Source organism: Phalacrocorax carbo, chromosome 3 (assembly GCF_963921805.1).
Source record: "Phalacrocorax carbo chromosome 3, bPhaCar2.1, whole genome shotgun sequence".
Classification (NCBI taxonomy): Eukaryota; Metazoa; Chordata; class Aves; order Suliformes; family Phalacrocoracidae; genus Phalacrocorax; species Phalacrocorax carbo.
Genome location: NC_087515.1, coordinates 60,345,360 through 60,372,526, shown reverse-complemented (window position 1 = coordinate 60,372,526; position 27,167 = coordinate 60,345,360). Strand labels below are relative to the sequence as shown.

Sequence of the window (27,167 nt, the reverse complement as noted above, 5' to 3'; positions counted from 1 at the left end):
TGCCCTAACACGTGCTTGTAAATGTAGTTGAAGTGGTGATAGACACAACCTTTGGAATTTGTAATCGCTTCAGCTTTTAAAAGCACTTGTTTTTATGGATAAAAATAATACTTTGCATATAAGTACTACTAGGGAACAAGTTTCCCATGAAGGAACCCGCAGACTGTTGATGAGCAGAATACATTAATCATGTACCTGCTGCTGCTACATTTAGAGCCCCTCCATCTGTTACGATAAGCATGGTGCAGGACTTCACCACTGGTACTCAGGATATACAGCTTGCTACTTGACTTTAGCATTCCAGTCTTGTAAATGGGGACAGAGGGGGTTGTTTTTATAATGCCCTTTTTCCTTCCCTTCCAGGTGGTCAAGGGTCTATAAACAGAACTCATTAACCTACACACTACATTAAGGTTGGCCATCGTAAATGCCATCTGGAACAATTAATGATTCCTACATGACAATGTTTCATATTCCACCTGTTGGAACTAACATGGGGCTCACACAGAGAAGATGCTACTGCTTACTAAATAACAAAACATATTTATTGCTACACAAATACCATCTCACACTGCAGTAGGATCCTGTGCACAAACACCCACCACCTCCACTGATACCAGACTTACCATTTTCTTTTTCAGTTTGTAGTTCTCCTTATACACCAGTATTACAGCCCTCTTAAAAACTAAAAGAAAGAAAGGAAAAAAAAAATTAATTACAGGTGTAATATTCAGTGAAAATATTATCTTGGAAAAGCTGATGAATGTAGTCACAGGAATGTGAAGGATGAGATATAAAGCTTGAAAAGCACCTGCCCTGTATTAAGATGACAACTGGGTTTTTCATCCTGCACTTGTTTGTGCAATGGCAGTATTTTTTCCTCAAATTATGTTCTGACCGGTTAGGATGAAGCCCTTCTGCACCTTTACTTTGAAACTACCAGCAGCCTGTCTCCTGGTAGGTGAAGCAGTCTTCATATAAACAAATATAGCAGATGTAGGTGAGATATAAAGGTACAGGTTTTCTTTTTCTAATTGGTGGATGTTTTCAAGTGGAGTGAAGGGCCTATAGCAAGAGAGGGCTGTGAAAAAGACACTAAGTCTGTTCTTCCTACACTTCAGCATTTGTTTAGTTGGAAATTCAAACATCTCAATTCCTACTTCTCCATTTGCAGGAATTCTCTGGTTTCCACAACATCCAACTGGAGCGGCTCACTAACATTATCTAACCTTTCAGCCTCCAGGGAGGCAGGGATCAGGAGCAGAAACATGGGGGCATTGAAGCTCCAGCTGAACTAAGGGATGGCTCTGCGGAGCAGTCTTGGATCCCAGATCAAACTCCAGGGCAGTACAGCTCTATCCCTGCTTATGCATCCACGTTTCCTTTCAGTGGAAAAGGAGAGAGGAGCAGTGGTATGTAGCTGAGTCTCTTCCCTGCCTGAAGCCAGGATGCAGCCATAGCAAGCACTGCATTTACCCCAGAGCTTGGTGGTTTCCCTCAGTTGCACGTATTAGGTACATTTTCTCAGATGCCCATGTAGGGTTTGAAGTGAGAATAAAACTCAGTTTCCCAAGTGGCAGACAAGTAGTCTGCCATTTATTCATACATGTCCTGCTGGGAAGCATCTGGCATACACGGATCACTGCTTAGCTCATCCAAGGACCTGGGAGGTAGCTCCTGTTTGTTTACTGGTGGAGGCATCTCCTCCCCTAACCTGTCATGCTTCCTGGGGGAGGAGCGCACAACAGCTCTGAGATGGAGAAACTTGCCTCTCATCAACCTGGAGTTGTTCTGTAGGTCTTTATCCAATGACATTTTGAAGAAAATTTTTTGAAAGAAACGGACATGCACCTGCGATGTTTCACAGGGAGATTTAATCACTTAGGTAAGTATTAAATGATTAATTGTATATATACTATTAAATAAAACTCTTGGTTGTATGCTTTCATTTCCATATTCATTTCTCAGGTTAAATTATTATAATCTGGATGGGGATTTCAATGCAGCAGCTGTAAAGCAGAGGTTAGCCTAAGTTCCCAAGAGTAGAATAAATCACCATTTTCCTACCAGCCTCCTCTGAAAGCTTGGTTTAGCAGATTGCTCTAAAGAGAATATTGTCTCTTGAAAATCACCAATTTCCCTAGTTCACACATAGGCAGGAAAGCAGCTGAGGTTGGCTCACAGAGCAAACAGGAACAGCAAACAAACGAATGGAAACTTTTCTCATATTAAGAAATATATCTACGTATTTTTTTCAGATAGAAGTCTACCCTAGATATCACATGGCTGCAGGGAAAGGAGATGGTGGCTTTCATCTTGTGAGAAGCTTTAATGTCGTGATCTTTAGATTTGAAAGAGCAGAGAGTCATTAAGGAAGACACTTACCAAACACTGTAAGTTCAAGGTCTTTTCTTGCTTTGCCCAGTGATGGGAAAGGGTTCAGCCAAGAAACTGTAGAGTGCATCAGAAGTTCTCCCATTGAAAGCTCTGTCACCTGTATTAAATTATAACAGTAAATAATATAAATAGGTAGTATAAATATACACATCAGTACTGCGATCCACATATGCGAGTAAAACATTAATGAGTACACATCAATAACTTTAAGGATCCATGTTTTCTGTATTTACAGTATGTACAGAGAGAAAGGCAGAGAGATCTGCACTACAGCAGGAAAGTGTGAGTAATCCCCTTTGTAAAATACGTAACAACTATAGAAAGTAATAGCCCCTAAGTTATGGAAGCTGGATATAAATTCTTACTATTAATATATCAGAAGAATATTAAGTTCGTCCGATGATCTGTCACTCACACATAGCCACTTGTGAACTGGCTGATTTATTAGCTGTAAGTATCTTTAATTTCTATAGAGTAATTAGTACTAATGACACTGCCAATGGCAGAATTAATGGAGGTCTTGTACTCTGAGGCTGCTTGCTTCTGTCGGACACAACGTAACGCTGAAGACTCTCCCAGACTGTCAAGTTTTGTTTCCCCATAAATGATAGGAAACCAGGTAGCCTACAGGGGTGATTTGGCATTTATTAGGAGGAAATGAAACAACTGAGATGGCATTTCTCATTATCTGACCTTCACCTTTATGGTTTTGATCTGCTTAGTAAGTGTTTGATGTAAATAGCTAAGTTCAGACCTTGCTGCCCCAGTTCTGGGAGATGCGTGCACACAGTCTGTTTAACTAATGGTTTTTGCTCTGACAGATACCCGCGGATGCCTCAGCGCTGGAAGCATAGCAAATGAGAATAACAGACCTTAATGTAAAATCCATCAAATTGCTATTTTCATTTATACGGGTGAAAAAAATATCTTAAGAACTTAAATCGTCCAGAGCATAAAATCTGAGTGCCTTGGGGCATGGATAATCTCTGCAACATTTGAGAAGAGGAGGATTTCTCCTAGTGAGAATTACGTCTACTCCTGCCTGCAATTCCTGTCAGTCCAGAAGGCGGGTCTGGCAGCTGTCTGAAAATTTTACCGTAACCTACTGATGAAAAGAAACTTGACAGGCAGATATGAAACGGAAGTCAAATTATTAAAGGAGAATGGAGGAAGCTCAGCACAAATAAGTTCCCAAAATTACCTCAGGGACAGATAAAACACCCAATGGCAAGCAGGATGATGCTTCAGAAGCTAATAAAACACATTGTTCCTTCTCTTACCTCCTTCTCTGCTCCACTTTGATCTGCAACCAGTTGGTCAAATACAGTGCCATAATCTTCATATATCTTCTGCATCTCGTTGATGTGACTTGCTACTTTTTCCATTGCCTTCAGCGCTTCTATAAGGTTTAAAAATTTCATAGACAGCTATGTAATTCAATTGTATCTTCTAAATATGACATTTTTTATTGAATTCTACTGGAGGCAGGCAAAACAACGCAGTGTTCCCAAGGTGTGGTGAACAGAATTCTAGCTTTATATCTGTGCTTTCTCATAGCAACAGTAGAAGGTGTGCTTCCTGATCAGAGTGAGTGAAAAACTCTCATCTGGCATCTTAAGTGCCTGAAAAGGCTGCAGTAAGCATTCCAGTGATAATCCCCCAGGTGTATGAATGTTCCTATCAACATGATAGTAAACAAGGTTAGGTTTTGCATCTTGTGTATATAGGGCCACTAGGATCTCTAGAGTAATCTACACCCATACTAGGATAAGTCATCTGATGAGCTTTAATGGAAACAAATTACATTTGGCTCACCAAAGAACAGACAAAGAAATAGTGCTAGGTTGTACAAGTTCCTCGAGGATCGTACCCATGAAATTAAATGCTGGTGGCCAGGTTTTGTCTACATTTTGTTTTCTAAGAATGACATTAGATTTCATTAGACTTTTGTGTTAAGTCATAAAGGAGTTGGAGAAGGGCACTTAGTTTCTCCAGTCCTGCCAACTCTTAATGGTGCAGCCTTTTAGAAGTTTGGCATCCATTCTGACCTGCAAGTCAGTCACCCCCAGCTTGCTTGTATGGGCAAGGGAGCAGTATTAGAAGCTCCCTTTGAAGTCAGTAACAGCCTCATGACTTTTTGCTGACAATGCATTTTGCCTGAATATGTTTTGTTAAAATGACAATCTTTCCATAAAATAAATCTCTAGAGTTTCATCACCAGGTGCTGACAGACCTGAACTGGAATTTGCCAGGGTGAAGTCCCAAGCGTGCAAGCCTAGAAAAGCAATCAACTCTAATATATGTTCGACAGACAGGTCTTTCTATGTGGGAAGACTGCAAAGCTTTGACACAGATCTCTTCTACGCAAGCAAGAGTCACAGCCAAACCTCATACAAGTAACATTTCCTTCTGTGGCACTCTTTGACACATTTCAAGAACTGAATAATAACCACAAGATGGAGCTTTGGTCAGTGTTTCCCAAGGTGGGGGGGGGAAGCAACACTATGACCTGACATACTCCTGTGTGAGAACTGTGGAGAAAGACCCCACTCCTATTTCCCATGGCAAATCTGGGTATATCTACTTCTCAAAGGGACTTGGACATATCAAGTAGGACTTCTCGCTAAAAGCACAAAAAAGCTACTTACTATTTTTAAGGAGAGGGAGGAAATTCTCTCTAGGTTTTGACAAAGTCTGTGCTATCTACCAGAATGGCTACCTGCATCTTCAGAAAGGGCTGGAAATAGAACTTAACTCATATTCATTCTTCTAGAAGACAGAAGTTACCTGTCAAATGATAGTGCTCCTCACTCTCGTTGTCTGTCAAAGACACCAGCTCTTTTAAAAGCAGAGGGTACTTCAGCACTCTCTGAACAGGCTTTATGAGATACGACTCCAGTGTAGAAGAGTGTTGCTTTGTGGGATTTCGAGCATCCAGAAAGGCCTTAAAGGCACTATCTGTTTTGGCTAGATGTAAATATAAGAGTTGGTCAGTTGAACATGGAAATCATAGAAGCTACAATAATTTGAAAGCACAGAATTGCAACTTGTAACCAGCACCAAAAGCCTCACCCTTTTCAACAGATGATTTACAAAGAAGTTTATGCTATCCATTTCATAATAATTTCCTGCACTAAATAACATACATAAGGGCTAAGAGAGCAACTATATCAAGGTGAGATTATTCCTCAGTGTAATTTTTCAGCTGTACTGGAGTGGATGGCAGAGGAGGTCATTCCTAACGTTCTATCATTTGTTGCTGCCTTTTGGAGTATGAAGTGGATCTGCAGACGGCACAAACTTGTGGAAGATGTTTCTGTGGCTATTCAGGCTAATGCCTGAATATTACAAAAGGAATCTCCTATCCCTTCAGTTCTATGCCACGCATCAGCAGAACGGCAGATCTTAGCTATTCCTATTGAAAGATATCCGATTAGTCCTTGCTTGTACCCATATTCTTTGCAAATTGATGAGATTTGTTAGGGTAGTTCGCTGCAGTTTAAATTCATGCAAATGAATTACAATAATGAAGACAATAAATTACCTCTCTCGAGAACTTTCTGAACTTTGATGTGGTTTGCACAGAAGCCACTGTACAGTTTAAAGTGGTCAGCGTAATACAGAAAGGAGCCCCCGAGGGAAAACAGCAATTTCTGAAATCAACACAATCAAAGTATTAATTCATTACTAGAATCCTAAATAAATGTTCAGGCACATAATGCAGAGACTTAACAGTGAGATTATCCGCTATCTTTCTATATATATCCTATATTTAATTTTGTCAATATATATAAAAAACATTAATATACTACTAGTAGTAGCTCTGTGGTGTTTCTGTATTCTTCTGGGTGTAGAGTTCAGCCTCTTTCAGCAAGGCCTGCAATCTTCCCTGTTCTCCCTGAGCCGGTATCACCACTGCAGCCATTCAGTCTTACTGTATCTTTCAGGGACCACAGGAACAAAAATCAACACACATGTAACAGGGTATGTTGTGCTGGGAAAAACACACGAGCGATAGGAAGCAAGGCCTGAAAGTGCCAAAGCCAGAAGGGACAGTGTAAAACACAAACACAGAGGACTGCTTTCCAACTGTTTTCCTTCTTTCAGACAGGTGGAAATTACAGGGCACCTCTGATGTTCTTGGATGAAGGGGTGGTTGGGAAGATGTGGGAGGGACTGAATCACGAGGGAGATGTTTTTAGAAAAATGCTTCCCAAAGCAAAGATAAGAAAGAGGAGTGGTGACAGAGGAGGGGGAGGAGGCGGCCAGCCTCCCCTGTTTTTAACCAATGTTTGTTCCACAAACTGCAGCTAGTGTCCAGGAGACCTGCCAGCAGTCTCGCCCTGTCCTGGTGACAGGGACTCCATCACTCCACCGCCAGGGAACCTACTTCCTCCAGGTAGGGCAGGTACTGAGTGGTGCCACTGTGACGCCATCTACAGCCATTTACACTTAGGTCCTCTTCTTGGAGCAGCTCATGTGACATTTAAGAGGAAAAGCTCCCAGTCTGTAGTGGGTGAACTGGGCATAGTGGGGAGGAGCGCAGGGCAGGGCAGAATTCAGCCCAGTGACAACAACCTTTCTACAGAGGAGTTCTGCACCATAAGCACTGCTAGTTTATAGCTCTCAAAATCTACTCTGCATCTCCCACTTTGCATCCTCTGCCATGGGAAGGAGGATGATAAAAGCATGGAAAATAGCACTTATCTTTCACTGCTGAGTAGTGGTGTACTCCTAAGTAAAGCTTCAAATGTAAAAGCAACCATCTGAAACTTAAATATGAGTTCTTAAAGCCAGATTCCCACAAACATTTCCAGGCATGCTGCTAGGTATTAAATGACCAAATATTTACCCGGAACTGGGATGGTGTTTCCAGTGTATTAAAATCTGAGGAAGAAGATATTCCATCTTCAAGGGTCTCCAAAAACACCTTCTGAAAATCCAGCATTTCTGGCAGACTGCCGAACAAGGACTCCATCTGTGAAAAACATCAGGCTGTGAAGTACAGAACTCCATGCATCTACCTTGTCTTGCAAAAAAGTCCACTAAGGAGATGTGATGCACAAAGAAGTTGCAAATGTCAATAACATCTTCATTACTACTTTTCAAGTACGTTTTAAAAAAAAAAAACTTACAAAAAAGTGAAGATTTCTTAGCAGTTAAGTCAGAAGAACAATTACCCTTAAAAAAAAAGAAGTGACGCATGCACCAGACAGAAAGGCACTGACTGGTATAATTCCTATTGTTATCTTCACTGTTTGCTTTTTCTGTCATGCTCTCAGCAGCGAAATACCCAAGTGCCAAGGTCTTAACCCATGAAAGAATGAAAAGCACATCTTTCAGTTATTCCCTCACCTCATCCTGGGTAAGGAAGGTTTCATTTTGAAGGGGCTCCAAGTATAGCTCGAAGAGGCAGCTCAAGTCCTGCAAGAAAGGGAATTCGTGCACTTTTTATGTAACAGTTTTAAATTGTTGTTTACACAACAGCTGTGGATAGGGGTAATTTTTTGGAATGAACTAAAGGTACAATTCCTTTTCTGTAACAAAATCAGCTGTGCGTTGTTAGCACTAAAGTGATTGTTAAATTAGACGCAAATTGATTTCAGTGTAATATTTTTGTTTCATCCTTAAGGCTTTACAGATTGATTCTAACAAATTACATTAGTACAGCATGAGGAGAAAATGTTACAGATGATGGCTTTCTAAAGAGCCCGTGTATATGAACAGCATCAAATTTTTTAATCATGCATGTTAGATAAACCATGTAAATAGCCAGTCATTTGAACATCAGCAGTAATATCCAGAAGGACACATTTTAAAATCCTATTAGGTATTAAAGTGTTCGGTTTTGTTTTCAGGGAGGGATGTGATCAAGGGCTTTTGCAGTCACTTCTTCAAAGTATTGGTGCCACTTTTTAAGACTTACTAGCCCACACCAAAGCATGACAGCAGGGCTGGAGCCTACTGCAGGGCTCTCCGACCCTGAGAAAAGAAATGGCAGAAATTCTTATGAAGAAGGAATAATGAGCATCCTCCTGAGAATGCCATAACAAGCATGTCCAAACTACCAGGATTTTGTCTGGTGCAAAATTTCACACATCAGTGGCCTCCATGGTCATGCTTTTCTTCAGGTGATTATAAGAAACATCAGCTCAATATACATGGGGGTCCATGTTCTGTAAAGCTTCCTCAAGATTTACAGCGCCTGGCTGTATTAGTGTACGGGTGGATGTGCCTACAACAGACTGAAAGTGTTTTCTTTTTCATATAGATTATTGCAGCAAGTACTTGTATCTGTAAGCACACGTTTTGAGATCAAGTGAAGTAGATGGTTCCCCCTTGCCAAAGGTCAATGAAATCAATGCTTTCGTATTTCTTCTAGCATCCATTCACATGAATTTAGGGTTCATAAAAAGAAGAGACATACATCTAACAAATTATGGACTAATCAGTTAAAGGAGAAATAACATATATGTGATGCTACAACCAACTGGAGTTAGCTTTGCTGATTCATAAATAATTATGCACTGTTTTCCACAATTAAGCTTTTTTTCTAATTTGTAGAAGAATCTATTCTGTTCTTCTACCAGATATATTTACATTCTGAAAACTATGGAAACATCCCCTGGAAAACCCCAACATTCAAATACTGCAGGTATCTACTCCCCACAAATTACCAGTCTTCAATATAAATACAAATTGACTAGGAACTAGAGCTACTAGATCAAATCCTACAGCCACTGTAACAGGCGCAAGCCCACTGAAAACAACAGGAACAATTAGATAAGTGGACTCTGTAGGTTATGGCCCTTGTAGAGGGCTGGTTATACAAAGGTAAGCATGAAATAATGTTAAGACCATCCAGAAATCATGGTCAGCCTCAAAAAGAAGGCTGTAGCTAGCCCAATTTTTTTTTTTTTTTACCTTGACGTAAGATTTCTCAGTGTCCATAAGTTCTTGGATGACTTTCCTCAATCTATCTGCATCAGAAAGGTGGCGAGCCAGTGGCCGTGGAGGTGGATCCTGGTTGTCCTTCTGTCCTTCCATACTGCTTGCCTGGACTTCTTGGAAGTTTCGGCACAACGCACTGATCTGTTCTGCGCTCTGTGAAATGAGAAGAAAGAGACAAGTGCAGATATTTTAGAATACAAGCTGTACTACAATTATTTTTAAATTCCTCAAATTTTGGCCTTGTTCCAAATTCAGGGGCCAGAGCACGCCATTGATTTTTGTCAAATATGTATCTTGATAGCTTTGAACAGCTTCAATTTATAGCAGATCCAGATCACAGCAGTGAAATGAAATGAAAATTTTCTAGTGAGTTTCGAGAGCAAATTATTTTCAGTCCTCATACACAAGCCCGTGGGATGCAAAAGACGAGAGAGCAGTCAGATATACCATGTACTTCGATTCCTGTGACATTAGCATCAACACTGTTTTCCATCTCTTAGATTTTGCAACACTCACTGCATCAAAATACAAAGAATTACTAGATAAAGATCTTTAAAGCATCCAGAATAACTGCTTTATTTGCCATCTGCTACCTACATTGTGTTGTGCGCTTTCTTCAGACAATGAGACTTGGAGCTGAGGGTTAGGATTTCAATGTCCTGGGTTTTCAAAAGATCTTTACTTTCTCTCCAGGGAAACAAATATGCATCAAGATTTTTTCCTTTCAGAAACAGCAAACGGAAACCTAAATCTTTGAGATTCTTTAGCAGAATGATAAACTTGAAGAAAACCCAGAAAATTTTCAGGCAAGGTAGGAGTTGGAGGTGGAACAACATCATCTTATAAGGCAAAGATGGAAGAGAAAGAGATTTTTCTGACACTGTGAAATGGTTGTGTAGTTTGCTCTTGCATGACCATCACTAATACCCACGACCAACTTTTTCAAGCCATACTGTTTAATGCTTAATTTGAAAATTACTCCACTGTTCTCTCTCTTATAGGATGTTTTCCTGAAAGCTAGAATATCACTGTCATTACCCAATTCTACCTCAACAGCTATTGGTATCTACCTCTTCATACTACATGAAACAATTCTTCTGCAGTGCTTCTGTCTTTCAGACACTCTCTAAGATACCAGACAGCTGCATATGCCGTGCCATATTTTACCTTCTATTTAGTGAATGCAGTCAGATGAGGGCTACATGAATGCTGCCTTATTTCAAGTGGAAGTCTTGTTCCAGTGATCTTGTTTCAGTGAAGAAATCAGGATATGAGTGCATTTCAGAACTGTCTTAATCTGTACTAATTTATTCCATACGCTGTGTCAGGTTGTCCTTTTTAGATCTCCTGATTCACCACCACTTATCTGTGTAACTAAGTTCACCAGCGTACTAGGTCATGAAATCACCAAATACAAAAGTTATTCTGAAACTGAACCGAGTTACGCAAAGCCTTCTGTAGGGTGGAGGGTAAATGCACTAGTGATATTAAATCTCCATCATTCATGTGACAAAACATAGGGACATCCCTCACACCTATATGATGGAAATAAATGTAAAAACGTCAAATATTTGCCATGTATTCCATATTACTCTGCAGCTTCTCATCCCCCAGTTTTGAACAATGCCACCACTCTAAAAAAAAATTAAGTTCATTTCCTCACTAATAGGTGCAAACATCTTCACAATCCTGTATGATGACACCTTGCAGGACTATGAAATTTAGATACCTTTTGCATTTACAACATTTATTAGGGCTCAACAAAACATAATGTAAATTGTTTGCTGGAATTACAACTGCACACTGATGGAATACATTTAAAAATCACAGTCACTCTGTGCCACTCAAATTAATTAGTGTTTTGGAAATAAACCACAACGTAAATTAGGAAAAGGGGGGTGTGCATTTTAAAGCAACTTCTAAATAGCTGAATGCCAAAGTACTTGAGTTTTGTTTTCTTTGTTTCTGATGTCAGAAAGTTTTGTATTTGTATCAGAATGACTCAGATTTTATGCTCTCTACAGCTCAAGATGCACATGGGCAGCTTGATTTACATCAACCTGATGCCTGATCAAGGACACTACATCAAGAATATTAGACAGTGCGTCATAAACATCATCATCAGGCAGAGTTTTATAACGAGGAGTTGAAAGGCCTCTATTCCTTCTCAACCACCTTTGCATGTAGGGCAGGCAGACATTGGAGAACACGCTGTGTTCTCCATCCCCTTCAGTTTTGGGGCTAGAACTGCCTCTGCCACCAAGAACCACTGGATAAGAGAGTATATGGAAATAGACGATACTCAACAAGAATAATATTTGAGCACGTAAGCAACATAATTTTGGTGTCAGGAATTGTTCTGCATAACTGGCCTAAGCCCAAGGCAGAGGATTACCCCTCAGCCATACTGCCAACAAGTAGTGATTTTTATAAACTTTAGTATGTTCCTGAATGTGTAAGGACTTCATGTTTGCAAGCCTGGCATTGAAAATATTGCCCTTGTCCTGCAGTGCTGCTTATGGGCTCTTGTCCTTTCCTGTAGTCCTGCTGCTGTCTGTCCTTCCCGTTATGGGAGGCTTCCGGACTGTGCAATATCTAGAGCTCATTCTCACTCTTTGTACCTGCTGTGGTACTTATATTTGGGTCAAAGCAAGCATGAAATGCTACTTGATCACAGGACAGAAGTATTTCACATTCATTCCTACACACTGCATGGACCATGGAAGATCCAGGAACCCATTTTGCCAGTGAAAACACAAAGTGTTTCACTTAGGTTATCAACCAAGAGCCCAATATTTATGAGAAACTTCATAATAGCAAAGAAGTAGAGAGGAATAAAACCTATTCTTGCTTCACATTTCGTCCCAAAACTCCCTTACCACTGAGGTCAGGATCTCCACCTTTTTTCCACATTGCTCTGGATGCTACTTTCTGCCCCCCACACTGAACAATGTCCTGCTCTTTATTATTTCTGCTGTTTGAAACAGATCTCTTCTAGAAAGGCTTTAGTGACAACCCCTAAGAACATCTTTTTTATATGTGTGGGCAGGAGAGGCCCAGCCTCTGCCCTGTTACTGATTGCAGCTGGGATTTCAAAGCCACCTGGGCATTCTGGATGTCAAAGCAGAGTTTGGCAGTCCAGCACCCTTAAGCCAAGAAGTGTAAGTGAAGCCCCAAGTTGGCACTACATACACCCACCATAATCTTGAATTAGTGGGAATTAACCCTGAATTTGCTCTGACAATGACACTGCAATGGCAGATTTGATTCTCAGATACATCTGGTAAACTCCTCGAGCACATAGTTTCTTTTATTTGCACAAGGCCAAGGCTATCTGTACTTAGTAAATGGTAAAAAAATTGTTTATGGCAACCTTTATAGTGTGCAGCTCGTCAGAATAAAAACACTTAAACTGGTGAAAAAAGCCCAGACATCTGACTGTGGGCAAGGCCACAAGGTAGCTGAGTGCAGAAAACTGAGGAGAGCGTACAGTGGAAGCAACAAACTTTCTCTAAAATCCATCACTTGAGCTTATGTATGCCACTTCCAGCAACATTTACAGGAGATTGCAAGCAGCTTCAGCTTACCTTTGGCACTGAACAGACAAGGCTAAAAATCAAAAAATTTAGACTAACAGTGCTAGAGTTGGGAAGGAAAACTGGAGCTTATGCAGGATTTATAGAAAAAACAAATACTTGCGTTCCAGGGAGAATGAAGTTAAGCAGCATTGTGCTGTTTTATTGACCATTTTCACAGATTTTCCAACAAAGCTGTATAAACCTTTCTACAGACCTGGCAGTCAGGGGAAGCACCCTCCTGCCCCATATTCTCTTGGCTTCTAAGAAAACAGAAGGATGTGTAGAAGCAGCCTTAAGAAACTTTGTTTTCATCCCTGAATGTTTGCAACTCATCATTAGGTCCCACATCCTTTTGCATGGAGTAGTCCCTGTGAGTGACAATTGCTCACAGTAACCTTAGAAGGAACAGTTCCTGTCCGCATAACTGCCAGCTTGGCCAGTGGGTGTCAAACACCACAGTCGTTCTCAGCTTGTCAGATGGAGATGAAGCATGTCCCATTTTCAGTAAAACTCATTATAAGAAGTACTAGAGATTATTCCTTTAAAATCAACAAAGGATACTTTTACAAGGAACCTCCTGCAGAATTTCTTTGCTCCTTGCAGACAAGCGTATCATCATCTGAGGCTGTGCTATCCCCACCAGAGTTAAAAATCTCCATAAAATTAATTGGTGAGAGAGCAGAAGACATTAATCAGCAGTGGTTAAGCATTAGCACAACAATTTCATGGCTACCCTGTGACTTTCTACTGAATGATACTGATTGAGCATAAATGCCTCACAAGGTCAATTAGCGTTACAGTCTCTCTGCTCATTGATGTTTATTTTACCCTCATTTATACACCTCAGGTACTTTGTCAGTTGGTCGAGGTTTGCTTGAAAAAGTGAGGGAAAGGAATATTTTGAGTAGGCTTAGAAAACTCTTCGGCCTAAGAAAGGCTCCTTGGGGCGGGGAGACGGGGGGCAGGTGTGCAAAACCATGCATGTCCTTTGACGACTTTTCAGATTCCTGTACCCTTGTGCAGGACACTGACCACATGGAGGACACCAGTCCTTTGAATTCCTTATCCAAAGAGGAAGCATGTCCAGAAAACATCCTGCAGAAAGAGATAAGCCTTGTACCCTCTAAAAATGAACAGCTAACAGCTCAGCTCTGCCTGATATATGTGTTTCCAGGAAATAAGACTGAATTCATCAGTCGGCACTAGAAATACAATTATACAGGATTTTGAGAAATTAACAACTGGCCAGAGAACTTTCAACATCCCTCACTCTCTGAAAAAAGGAAAGCTTTTGGAGATGTCCAACACTTTTCCTTTCTGTTAGAAGATATTTCTTTCCAGAATGAAGGCAGCCCTAACAGCTGGGTTTTTTTGTGGATCCATGACTCTACAGACTTCTCTGTCATCCTCAGACTGGGAAGTACTTTGTAACCAAGCAGTGTAAAAGGCTAGAAAGTCACAGGTCTTGGCTTCCTTAAAGATCACTGGAAAAAGTTGCCATATGTTACACACCAGTACAGTATGTGCACTCCTTTAAATTGTTTATTAAGACTAGAAAATTTCAGTGGAGTTTTACTGCAAACTGCCTTGGGAGATTTTCACCACAGGTATCCGGGCGAGACTGTTGCTCGGCTTCAGGCAACAGAAGCTAAAACAAGGTAGTAGACTCAGTCATTGCTTTTCCTCTGGTCCTTCTCCGTTTTTCCCCCAACTTCAAGGCCACTCAAAACATGAAACTTCTCCTGACTGACACTGCTGAAATTTTGGGGGTCTGTTTTGTTTAGCTGTGCCTCTTGCATGTCTTTTAAATTAAATGTTTAAAACATTGCTAAAGGAAAGGTATTTTTTAAAAAGTGCCCACTCAGGTCCTTCGTAGCAATAAGCCAAGCACAGTTAGACGTATGCTTTAAGGGGGGAGAAGCAACCCCTCTGTGCTGCATTTTGAAAAGTTGCCCTACCAGACACTACCAGACCAGACAACAGGGGAGGAGTTAAGAATAAACTTTTGCCTTTGAGTCAGAATCTCCCAGTTTCAGGGAGATTTCCATTAGCAAAGTCAGCCTTTTCTGGTAAGGCAAGTAGGTGTCAGCAACCACATTTAGAAATCACAAGTACAGTAAGAAGAGGGGTCGATGACGTAGTAACTCTTCCTTGACAGCACAAGTCAAGGCCTGAGATAAGGCTGAACACAGGGCTGTGTAAAAGAGCTAAGACACAACCCACCTGACATGGTGCCTGAGCTATTAATATGAATTGCATGGTGGCAAATCTTCCCTCTCATCTGCCACACAGAGAGGGATGCCCATCTTTCTCCTTGGGTATAGAGAAAGAGCCGCTGACGACTAAGGTACTTGACTAAAATGCTAGTTATAAACCAAGTCATGCAGCAGGGATCTGGGTCCAAGAGCCTGTGTCAACCAGGTCCCGAGGACCAGCAGCTCCCACCGAGTTCATAGATGCTGTGCTCAGCTTCTCTAAAATCACTCTCCAAAGTCACCTGATGCAGCACATACCAAAGTCAAAGGCAAAACATAAGTAATTTCCTTCGCAGAATGTTAAATCCTGACCATACAAAATGTAAACATGAGAGCATCAGGAAAACAAAGAGAGAGGAACCATGACAGCCCAGGTCACAGAAAGGAGACTCTTGTCAGATAATATTAAAGCACACAATGCAAATTTTCCCAAACCCTGATGTTGCAAAAATATTGTCGTTCTTTCCTTCTCCATGTCCTTATCCTGATGTTGTCAATTTTTAATGCAGAAGGCTCATATTTTTCTACCACCTGTGTAATGTATTTACAGCCTTCTTATATTCCCCCAGCAGTACCTTGACTGTAGCTTTTATTTTTTTTCCTCCTTGTTTCCACAATCCTAAATTATTTGTCAAAAAACAGAGAAATAGTTAAAACATTCATGCTGCAGTTATTTCCAAACTTTCCTGAAGAATCATGTTAAAACCATCCCACTTCTTGTCAAAAACCGGATCATGACTTAGTTCTTTCTCTGACAGACGCGAGAAATAACCATTTGCTTGAGCCCCGCAGCAAACAGTGCAGGCAACCAACCCACCCTTCCCTCCCCCCAGACTTCAAAAAGCCCAAGCCTCTTTCCATGCAGCGTACTGGTATAAACTCACCTACTGACTACGTGTTAGCAGAATCCATTATTTGATTATTAATGTTTGGACAGTCGCTATTTATCAAACGCAGACAGCCTGGCATGCTCACGCAGCCCCCGTCACCTACCCTAGCCTAATTAAGCAGCACCCCCCAGCTTAACGAACGCCGCTGCAGGACTCACCACAGAAAACATCCTGTGCAGGGAGCCGTACGCTGCTGCTGCCTGCTGCTGGGTTTTGCGAGCCAACGCTAAACTCTTAGCTCTGGTTTTACTCCTCCTGAAGGCGGGCATTGTGGCTTGTGAATACAAACTTTGCCAAAGGAAAAGGCCCCTCAGAAGGAAGCCACGGACATTGCGATCCCCCACGAACACACCTTCTCTCTGAACTCAGCTGCACAAGTTTCTCTTTTGTGCCGATTAACGAAAATCAGAGAGACTGTCAATGTCCCAGTGTAACAGGGCTAAGCAGCATACGAGAGCACGAACAGACCTGCCATGCCTCCCTTTGTTACTACAAACCGGGGAAAATGTGCCAGATGAGAAGATTTTTTTACAAATAGCTTGGTGTAGTCAATGCAGGACAAAGCGCAGTACGGCAAGGGACGGTGAGTTTTATCTCCCCAGAAAGGTACCTGCCTCTGTGCCTGTGAAATTTACTGCATAAACAAAACATCAGCTGCTTTGAGAAAATTAGCCAAATACCTAAAAATATCTAGAGGGTGCTGACTGCCCTGAAGGTCACTGTGAATTATTAAAGGTACTGCTGCTGTGTGAAGGGTATATGCCGCTAAATGGTGTGCCATACAAATGCTCTTGCAATGATAAAATGAAAAAACAGCGGCTGTCTGGATGATTTCTTTACATAATTGTGTTTGTCTTTTGTTTGAACTTTTTTAGTTGTAATTTCAACAATAAAAAGACATTTAAACTGTGCTGTAATAAATTCAGGCTTGAAAGTAAAAGTCCCCATGTTGATATATTTACAAAAAAAACCAATTGGCTCTACAGCTAGGTTATTCTAAAAACAGCATAACTTTAAATAAAACATTATAGGAGACGAATGACACCACTGAGCTGAAGAGTTCAAGACCGACAAGCAATTCATTAATAAAAGGAGAACTCTACCAGTGGCATAATAAAACACAGTAACTCCCACATTCCCTCTATCACAGCACTGTTGGAGAGCAATGGTGCTGAGCTATAAGGCTTCATCCAACACCACCCTTGCTACCACACATCGCTTTCTAGCAAACCCTTTTCTTGAACCCAAATGATACACCAGGCCTTGGTATGTATATCCTTGGTTATGCGTGTGCTGCTTCAGAGGTTTCAAGGATATTCACCTTCATACAAGCAAGGGAATGACGCAGCCCTCGCCTTTAATTGCTGCAATTAAACTTACATCCCTCTCTTTCCAAATCATTAGCGCAACTTGACAGCTCAGCGTTTGCCAAACCGTGAAGCTCAGTTGCCGAGCAGCGGCCTGTCAGAGGAACAACAATGCTGGATCCCTGAAACAACACACTGCTGATAAGCCTCACAGAGCGCATCACAGTAGCAGGAACCTCTCGACAGCCAACGGACTCTGCCCTTTCTTTTGGAGACAGATACTGGATTCACCGCGTGAGAAGACTATATAACAGAAAATTGACGGAAGAGTCTTGAAAGAGCAAGAGAGGTTTCGCCTGCTCTCTAATGTTTCATTTTTCAGCGGGCATACAGCCTGGTTTAAAAATCCAATTATATGGACTACCGCTTAGCACATACAAGGCTACTTTTCTAATCCACCATTAGTGGTTCCCTCTGCAGTAGCCCACAGACCCTAGGGATCCACAGACCAAGTCTGAAGAGAAAAAAGAGTAAAATCACTAGTCTGGGAAATGAAATGTTTACAGTACTGCATATGGCGTTGAAAAAAATAACACAGGTCAGGTCACCGGATCCATGTTTATCAAGTGTATAACTATACTTTCTGGAAAGGTGCTGTTTCTCTGTTTTTCCATTTTCTATCAGCATGAGTCGTGGCAATATCAAGCTCTGTTTTTGTAATAGATATGTGTTAAAACACAGCTCATCCACTGGGACTGAGGAAAAAAAAAAGACTGCTAAATTTCAGGTCCAAGCAATATCATCCATCTTGATGAAAAACAATGACAGGCCTTTTTAATTCCATATTAGGAAGTTATTCGTCCCCAGATTTGCTAATTAAGCCTGAGTTATTAGCTAGCCATATGCCAGCTAAAAGATGTTACCAATTAGCAGATCTTTTTAAAAAATGTGTATTCATTAGAAAAAAACCCTGATGTTTTGGTAATACTTCCAACTCCTATTGAGGGACTTGGATAAATCAAAAAAGTGAAAAGCACAAACTCACATAAACTAAATTAATGAAAGCATTGTCTTTAGCCTTTCTTCTTCTCTAGAAGCACGCAACAAACACTCAAGCCCTCTTCAAGAGCATGTCTCCTATGCAAAATTTACATGTAAAATAATAACTTTGAAATACTCCTAAGACGACTGGAAAAATGACATAGCCTTGTTGTTTATTCCTTTGTGCTTTGAGTAACACACGTTCCCTTTACAGACATCTGGTTTTCATCTTTCCATTTTAGTGGCACCAGGCTTGATAGTTACCATAACAGTAACATCCTTCATAATACAGGCTTCCCTCTATTGTCCTGATATGTCTAGGTGCGCTTATCTGCATCAAGTTTGTTTCCCATCCTGCTTTTGCCCTTAATGCATGAAGGCAAAAGGCTAATTTTGCTCTGTCTGTATGTACTTTGAATTAAAGAAGATGTCGGTTTGCCTGCGGGACAGTTCTGAGAGCTTGTGGGCTACTTCAAAACATCAGCCTGGACCACCAGTGAAGCAGAAGAATAATTTGTATACACAACATGTATTGTTCGTATATAAGAGTGTGTGTGTGTGTGTGTGTGTATATGTGCGTGTATATATGTGTGTGTGTATATGTATGCACATATGTAATACACACACACATATATATATAAAAATATACAATATATACCTACATACCCTGGTCTAAAGAGGAGCTCTGTGATATTAGTGGTCTCTAAGCATTACAAGCTCGTGCTTAATTCAGCTGGTCTCCAGATCTCTACAGTGACCTAGAAGGGACTCTGGATTTTACTTTTTATAAATGTGGGTGGATGATTTTTTTCAATATTTTTCTATCACGCCTATTATACTAATAACATGGTTTTTAAATGCCTTCAAAATGTTTTTCAAAGCCTAATTGACCACAGTGAAGACATCTGCTTTAATTCCAGTGCTAAAAAAATTAGTTAACATTCCAAATGTTTAAAATGAATTCTTGTTTAATTTTTAAGTATCCTAAATACTGTTTGCAGCATTCTCACCCAAAGTGTTTTGTGCTGAATGCAAAAACTTTTTCTCAAGTGCTGAATTAGAAACTATGGCAACAAACAAGATATCATCTTTCACAATATATTTTTGCCCTGTGGCTTCTTGAGAGGCAGAGAGGGTGACCCTTATCTCTACTTTTTAGTAGCAGGCATATTGCATTTCAATTGTTAAAAGATGCAATAATCCCTCTGTAAAGAAACACTGACACCCTGAACTCATCAACCTCTCCCCTGGTTTTGGCGGGGTTTTGTTTGGGCGCTACAGAAGGATTCTGCTGCCTCAGAAGGAAATAATCATGATGTGAGTGAAGGTCTGTCTGCTCTCAGTATGTTAACAATAGAGACAAAGGCACACAGCACTATGGACAACAGGTAACAAAACATTAAAATCTGTTGGAACTTCCCTGTATATCTGACTCAGCTGACCCCTTTTTTAAATTTTCTTTCCTCTTCCTTCCTTTCAGGTATCTTTTTGTTACCTTTGATTTTGCTGCAGGTAGCAGATTTTTTCAGTTTTGGTATTCCAGGTCTACCTGTGGCCTTATGTGTTCCCGACAGCACGACATAGGAATCAAAGCCTCATTGAAGTGTATGATGGTACCCAGGATGTATTTGTCTGAAATCCTGTATTGCAACGTTGTGTGACTTTGAAGTGACTTTGTGTCCTGTCAGTAACTGCTGGGCACATCGGATACCTCGGCATGCGCTAAAATCATGCTTAAATGCTTCTGCATCACAAGGGAAAAACATGTATGTTATTGTCAGCACTGCAACCAAACAGTATCTCAGTCTTAAAAAAACCCACCAAATAGTCTACAGCTGGCAGAGCAGTTACCCAGTTCCCTGAGTCTGTCAGAGTGTGATTAGGTATCTCTGCCTTTGATTTCAAAGTGAAATGCTGCTGTCATATCCTGCACTGCAGGTGACTGGGGTTGCCTTTGGAGGCCCAGGGTGGTGGACTCTAAGGCAGCTTCCTGCCCTTCATCAGTGAAGTCACAAGTGTCTCCAGAGACGCTGCTAGCCATATCCTGTTGCAATGAACCAGAACTGTAGTTACACGCTTCACTTTTCACCTGCAGGTAAGCCTCGTGGATTTTTTTCCCAGAAGACTACACGGAAAGGCTGTATTTTAAGTCATCTTCCATCGGCTTCTTTCATTTGCAAGCATTAACACAACACAGTTTCTTCTCCTGATCAAAACCATCTGCACATTTAACACTGACAACTGTCACAGTAATTTTGAGAGGATGTTTCCTTCAGTCAGAGGAAAGACAACAAATACCACCTATCCCCCAAACCCCAGCGACCCAATGTAATAGCAGAAAACAGAGCAACACAAGTTTGCAGTTCTGCATGCAAGAACTGCAGAGTCTCCCTTTGCTTTTCTTTCTTGCCATTCTTGCGACTCCCCACCAGTAACGATTCACACAGGTCTCCATCCAGAGCTTGACCTCATGTCTGGCTGCAGGTTCACTCTAGATATAACACCTTTCATACTTTAAGCTTTATGGTTTCTAGGCTCCTCTCTATGTTAGCCAAGACAGACAACTGTTGTATTTGAATTTTGGCCCATCCATAGGGTGGCTGTGCTGCATTTAAAGAACTGCAGGATCAACACAATAAAGTGAAATCCAGGACTGGGGGCAGCAGCAAGCACTAACTGGTAGGTTTACAGCAATTCTTCTGTAACCTAGACCATCAGTTTTGCTGCCTTCTCTGACAGACGGAATAAAATACGGAAACCTCGATTAATTAGCAAAACTCTTACAGACTTCTAACAGGCTACAGTTTCACTTTTATCACTGATAGCCTTCTCAAAAGGCACATGATGACAGCAGGGGTCTGGATGCGGCTCCACGCTGCTGGAGCCAGCAACTCTGGTTGGGGTCACCACAGGCTGGGCTGTCTGCAAGGGAAGCACAGTAATTAGCAGAGCTCCCCACAGGCTTCTCTTGCGCTGCCGATGCAGAACTGTCCCCTCCAGGCACAACTGAATCAAGGAAAACCACTGCTGAGGAACATACTACTTTCCCATGTTAGCTCTTAGCCTCCCTAAATGCATCTCACATCTGGAAGGAAATGGCACTTGGACTGCAGAGGAGTATACATGATTTTGAGAGTGTTACGTTGTTCATCCCTTTCCTATGAAGAACACAAGAAAAGGATGTTAATGGCAGACTACTGCCCAAGCTTTTGGATCTCAGCAACTGCTAAAGAAGAAGTTCTCATGATTAAAATAAAGATCCTTAATGTCCTATGGATGCTGAGTAAAGCTTCAGGCAGGCAGCTCTCCTGCAATTAATGACATGCTGTGCAAGTGGGAACTGCCTGGGCAATGCAAAATAGAGCTAATGAGATACTATCACCATGAACATCATTTAACTGGAATTGCCTCCATGCAAGAAATAGGTTTAGGGCCATATGGGCATACCACTAGTTTCTTCTTCCTCTTATTTAACTTCTCCCAGAGGGACCCCTGTTGAGCTTCTGGTCATTTCTGCTTGGCTTTCTTTCAATGTAGCTCAACAACTGGTGTTTATTTGATTAATAATAATATTTGCCTTCCAAGATTTTTTATTTTTACAATCTTTGCTTAACAAAATTACTCCACGCGTACTTTTTTTTTTAGATACCCCACAGTTTTACTTCAATGTTGATGTTTCTTTGGGGATGTTTTGGGGGTAGGGTTCACTAGCTGACTAGCAACAAAGGATGCCACTTACACCAAATGGAAAGAAATTTGGCTCTGAAATCTACCAGATGCATGTGAACGTACGTGGATACACTGCCACACCATCCTGAACTTACATGAAAATACAATTTGTACTTGTAGGTTTTTGTGTTATATGCACCATATTATTGTAAATCTTCCTTCTAATTCAGTATATTTTGGTAAATCTTCAACTTTCTCAATAAAAAATCATACTAGGAAACTGTTTAACTTTGGTGGGGAAGAATAAACATTTCTTGACATACGGCCACTAAAAGACAATCATCCACTGCTTATACACACACATTCAGACTGATGAACCCTATCTCATCTCTGAGAGTGAATCATCATCAGATCAAAATAAATAAATGAACCACCACAACTGAATATATAGGATTACATTTACTGACAGCGCCAGTAGAAGGCTGTTGGGTGTGCTTCTATACCTATAAATATGGACATTTCAAGTAGGACCATTATACCGACCTCTACCTCATCCCTATGAAAAGCTGAAAGCATTTGATGAAAATGCTCCATCCTGCAGGAGATGCAGATTTGTGTTTGCCAAAGGCGCTGACCAGGCTTGTCATGAGTTCATTTCCTCACCAGACGGACGGAAAGTGAACATAGCTGTCAAACAGGAGCGGAGGAGGAGTAAGCTAGGCTGATCTAAAGCAGCCCATGCTAGGGAAAGGTGCTCAGGGATTTTTAACCCTAATTTCTCTTCATTGCATTAAGAATGGTATTCCCAAGAAAAATTAGTTTTCTCCCTCTGCAGTGTGTAGTATTTTTTATTTATTTTTTTTATTAAGAGGTGATGGGGATAGACTTGTCCTGATGTACACGTACTGATGTATGATCAATAACCCATTCTGACTATTTTAAGAGTCAACAGCAAAGCAAAGGCAAATTCTGTAAGTCTCTATATCCAACTTATTCCCAGAATCAATTTTACTTCATTGTTTGAAAGAAATATAGCACCACTTCAAAAGCATTACAAAATCAAACCAGTTGGCCATTCTTTAGAAAGCAAATTCTTCTTAACATTCAAAGTTTCTCATCACAGTAGCTTCCGTTCCTGCATCTGCAATGTTAATTTTTGAAGATGCCAGCATAAAACCATTCTGCATTCATTGACTATTTTTACCATGATTACAAAGCATCACACCAGCTATTTTTACTGGGTCTCTTAAGTTTCTTAAAGAACTCTTAAGATACAGCTGAAAATATAATGAAGTTATGTGAAATATTTGCAGAGTTTAAGGGGTTTTTTTGCTTATGATCTGTGAATTATTGAAAGTGAAAATACATCTTCCCCCTCTCACGCATGCATTTATATGAGGTTCCTTCTTTCCGACTGTTAAAATTTAATATGATTTCAGAAATGCTTATCTCTGATGATACTCAAAAGATTCAGAGCAACTGGAAAGTCAGATCACAGCAGTCTCAGAAGAGGCCTCAGAATAGTAGCTACTTATATGGTAAAATACCACCTTTTAGCTATGTTCGTCTTTCATAAAAGGATATCTTTAATATATTGAAAATACAAAGTAAAGATAAGCAGGTTAGTAAAAGACTACTAAACTTCATCTTAAAAGAAACCATGGGGTAGAGAAAACATTTCTAACCAATACAGTCTGCAATTAGAAATCACGAGTAGCTAAAGGAAAAGTTGCATTTTTTTATTTATTCGGCTTTGTGCTACTTTGATGTATGGAAAGCCTGATTCTTGACAACTGTTTACATACCAGGATTTAACTGAGCACCAGGAGCACAGACAATTAGTTCTCAAATGATTAAACACAACTAAACCTAATTGTACTGACAGGCATACTCAATCCCCAGATTTTCTGAGGTCCTCTATTCTTCTGTCAACAGTACACCTACATACTCCAGAACCAACAACTGCAAGGACGACATGCCACTGCCACATAAACAGTACTTTAACACAGTTTGAAAATGTACTGTGGCAGAATGTGTTAGAAGTATAACATCTATTCTTGATAAATAAAATAGAAAATAAAGTTAAAGGTATAAATGGGGCATCCCAGAGCATACAGAGCTGACAGAACTAATGAGAACCTGGAATGGATGGTTCTTGATGTCCATGTGTTTTTAATAATATTTTATAATTTAAGGAACAGCTTCCACTTCTGGCATGAAACAATCCTCTGTTGCCCTTCTAATTCATTTGTTAGCTCTCAGATGAAAGACAAACATACCACTATTCTAAATTCATTCATTTCTCTGACTACAAAAAGTAAATGAATGAATTAATGAATGAACGCATGTTTGAATGTAGTACACATGCAACAAAAGACTTATTCCTTTGAGATTACAAGCCACTTCTGAAATGCCTCACTGTACTTTGAGTTAAGATGACGCTTCACCTTAGCTTGGTACGAGATGAAGAAAATAATAGTGAAAAACAAACAAACAAAAATGCTCCAAACAAGAAACTCAAAATCTAGAAATCAGACATGCAGCCATTAAATCCAAAGCTTTAAGACTGTTTTTTATTTACTTACATGTTATGGGACAAAAATCAACCAAACTTCAAAGGACTCTGCTCCCTCAGAGCCAAGTAATTACATCTACAGTTGCTGTCAGCTGAGAAGGGAGCATCTCTAGCTGTCTCTCCCCTGAAATATTCCCAAACTGCCTGTTATTCCAGGCTGTGCTCAGAACCTCTTAGCGCCACCAACGTCTTCTCCACAGAGCTGTGCTTACAGATCTCCTCTCCCCCATGCTTCTGTGACAGCCCCTAATGCTGAGGTGTTTGCACTACTGCTCTCCCACAGGCATGGGTCAAGTTAGAACATGCAGGAGACAGAAGGAAAAGGAGAAAAAAATACTCAAACTCAAACCCAGATGCTATGCTTTTTGAGGCTGCACAATTCCATCAAACTAGCTTTTACTAGCAATAACTATTGTTCATCTGGTGAGTAGTCCCAAATCACAGCTATAAAAACAGAAATAGTTTTAATTCCTTTTATACCCAATCACAAAAGCACATACAATATACACTGCCTAAATTTACTGAGAGGTTTGCATTTTCTTAATTCTACATCTATCGGAGAAATCAAAAGGGTCAGACAAAAAGCTCTGACAGTAATAGGCACCCTCCAACAGAAAGACAGCAATCAATTACAAACCATTCGCAGAAATTGTAGAGCTGTCACAGCCTCATTTACAGCTGCAGCTCAAGTCAGACTGCCTCTGATTGCCAAGCCATTTCCCCCCCCTTGTACCTACAAAACTAGGACAGCTTCAGAAAATTTTTAAAACAACACTAGCAGATGTGCATGCCAACCCAAGGAGTGAACTGCAATATGGCATGGGCAGTTATTTCAGAAAAATGTGCTCACGCCATTAATACTGCTAGACATGACAGATTTGAGGCTGGAGAGAGGGCAGGGAGCAGACCCGTCTGTTTTCCCCTCTTTTTTGAGCTTTAATTGCGGCACATAATTTAGAGCACTGGAGCAAATTCAGTGCATTCAGAGCAACAAATAGCGTACACTAATTGTTATTTGTGTATTTAAATCCTCCTGAACTCTCCCTAATTTTCTGTCATCTGGTGCATTTGACACAGTTGATCAGGGCTGGCTTTGTTTTTCCGCTAAAGCAAAGCTGATGCCCCAGAATCTCCTCCTGTCTAGAGGGAGGGGACCTCAGTCATGTATGTCTACACAGTGCATGGGGGGCAGCACGTACCCCAGGGGAGCAGGGCACCCCGAGGCTCCCTGGGGAACCTGGTCAAGCACCAGCCTGGTGGTGCAGCCAGCCACTGAGGCATCCTAAGCCTTGGGGTCACCTTGCTGTGCTCCCACAAAGATCCCTGCCCCTAAAACACTGCAGAAGCCTTAAAATAGGACAATAGAGAAATCCACATTGCCCTTTCCACAGGAACAATGTGTCCTAGGGGACAAAAATCCAGTTTATTCTTGTCTGGTTGCAAAGACTTTTTGGGACCATAAGTAATGTGTTACACAGGATATAGATTATGTCTGCGGGAAACCGCAGTGCAACAGGAGATGGGATAAAGACCCAGAATCGCTGGGCTTCTCCTCACTCTCTAGGGAAACTGCTTGAAGTCACCTATATTAGGATGAAGTAGATTACAAAGTAATTCCAAAAGTAAGGGAGGATCAGCTCCTCTTGGTGGGTATGGCTAGAGGTACAATATATCTTCCTTGTTCTGGTCTTCTGAGTTTTCACGCTCTCCCTTAAGTCTACCAATTTCTCATACAGCCTAGTACAAGACAGTAATGTATTCCAGAACCACAAAACCTCTAACTTCACTTCTGTTATGCAAGAGTGTAATGCAAGGGTTATCACAAATCTGCTTGGAGATATGACGAACTCATCAACAGAAGTAACAAAAACATTTCTGTAGTCAGAATGGCAATGCCTAATAAAATCACAGCCACCAACATGAAAACACTACCCTTGCTAGAATTTGGGGGGTTTAAAACAATATGAACTTGGGTTGGACCCAAGCTGCAATCTGACTGACTCAGAGCTAAATGGATGAAACATTGCTTTTCAAAGACCACTTCTGAGGGACCCTGCCTCAGCCTCCGAAGTCCTGAGTGACAGTAGGTCTGAGCATCCATTACTCCAGCTGAAGTCAAACAGTAACAGCAGACACATAAAAGATTCTCCAAATTAGAGAGTGGGAGGCATTGGCTTTCAAACACTGCACCTCTCCAAGTCTGCAGTCCAGTCTAAAACTATTGATGTTAAGCGAGTGTTGCTACAGTCACTGCAATCTTATCAAGCCCTACAAGTATCAACAAAAAGAAAACATGTTCCAAACTGAATCAGTTAGAAAGCTGTAGCAGCTTTACTGTTCTCTGCAGAACAAACAAAGAAATACGAATTTGACAAGTCTCCACCTGTTTGCCATTTGCCCCCATCACACTGCTTTTGGAGATGCAGCAGTTGTGCTGTAGATGCTGACCATGGTGACCTCAAGACAATAAAACACAAAATACAGCTAATAGGCATAAAACTTTT

At 40.8% G+C, this 27,167-nt stretch overlaps 1 protein-coding gene across 4 annotated transcripts in view; it reads right to left on the bottom strand.

Moving 5' to 3' along the window:
• TIAM2 (TIAM Rac1 associated GEF 2) overlaps positions 1-27,167 on the bottom strand; it is a 90,397-nt gene that overhangs the window by 3,974 nt on the left and 59,256 nt on the right. For 3 of the 4 annotated variants that reach the window (XM_064447077.1, XM_064447075.1, XM_064447076.1), the window contains 8 exons: positions 9,322-9,501; positions 7,753-7,821; positions 7,250-7,375; positions 5,942-6,050; positions 5,185-5,364; positions 3,678-3,796; positions 2,386-2,494; positions 627-685 (listed from right to left, as the gene is read on the bottom strand). In XM_064447077.1, coding sequence (XP_064303147.1) covers positions 627-685; positions 2,386-2,494; positions 3,678-3,796; positions 5,185-5,364; positions 5,942-6,050; positions 7,250-7,375; positions 7,753-7,821; positions 9,322-9,501 — 951 coding nt within the window. Of the gene's footprint in view, positions 1-626; positions 686-2,385; positions 2,495-3,677; positions 3,797-5,184; positions 5,365-5,941; positions 6,051-7,249; positions 7,376-7,752; positions 7,822-9,321; positions 9,502-16,229; positions 16,468-27,167 lie in introns of those variants that run through there. The other variant, XM_064447074.1, reaches the window with a different exon arrangement.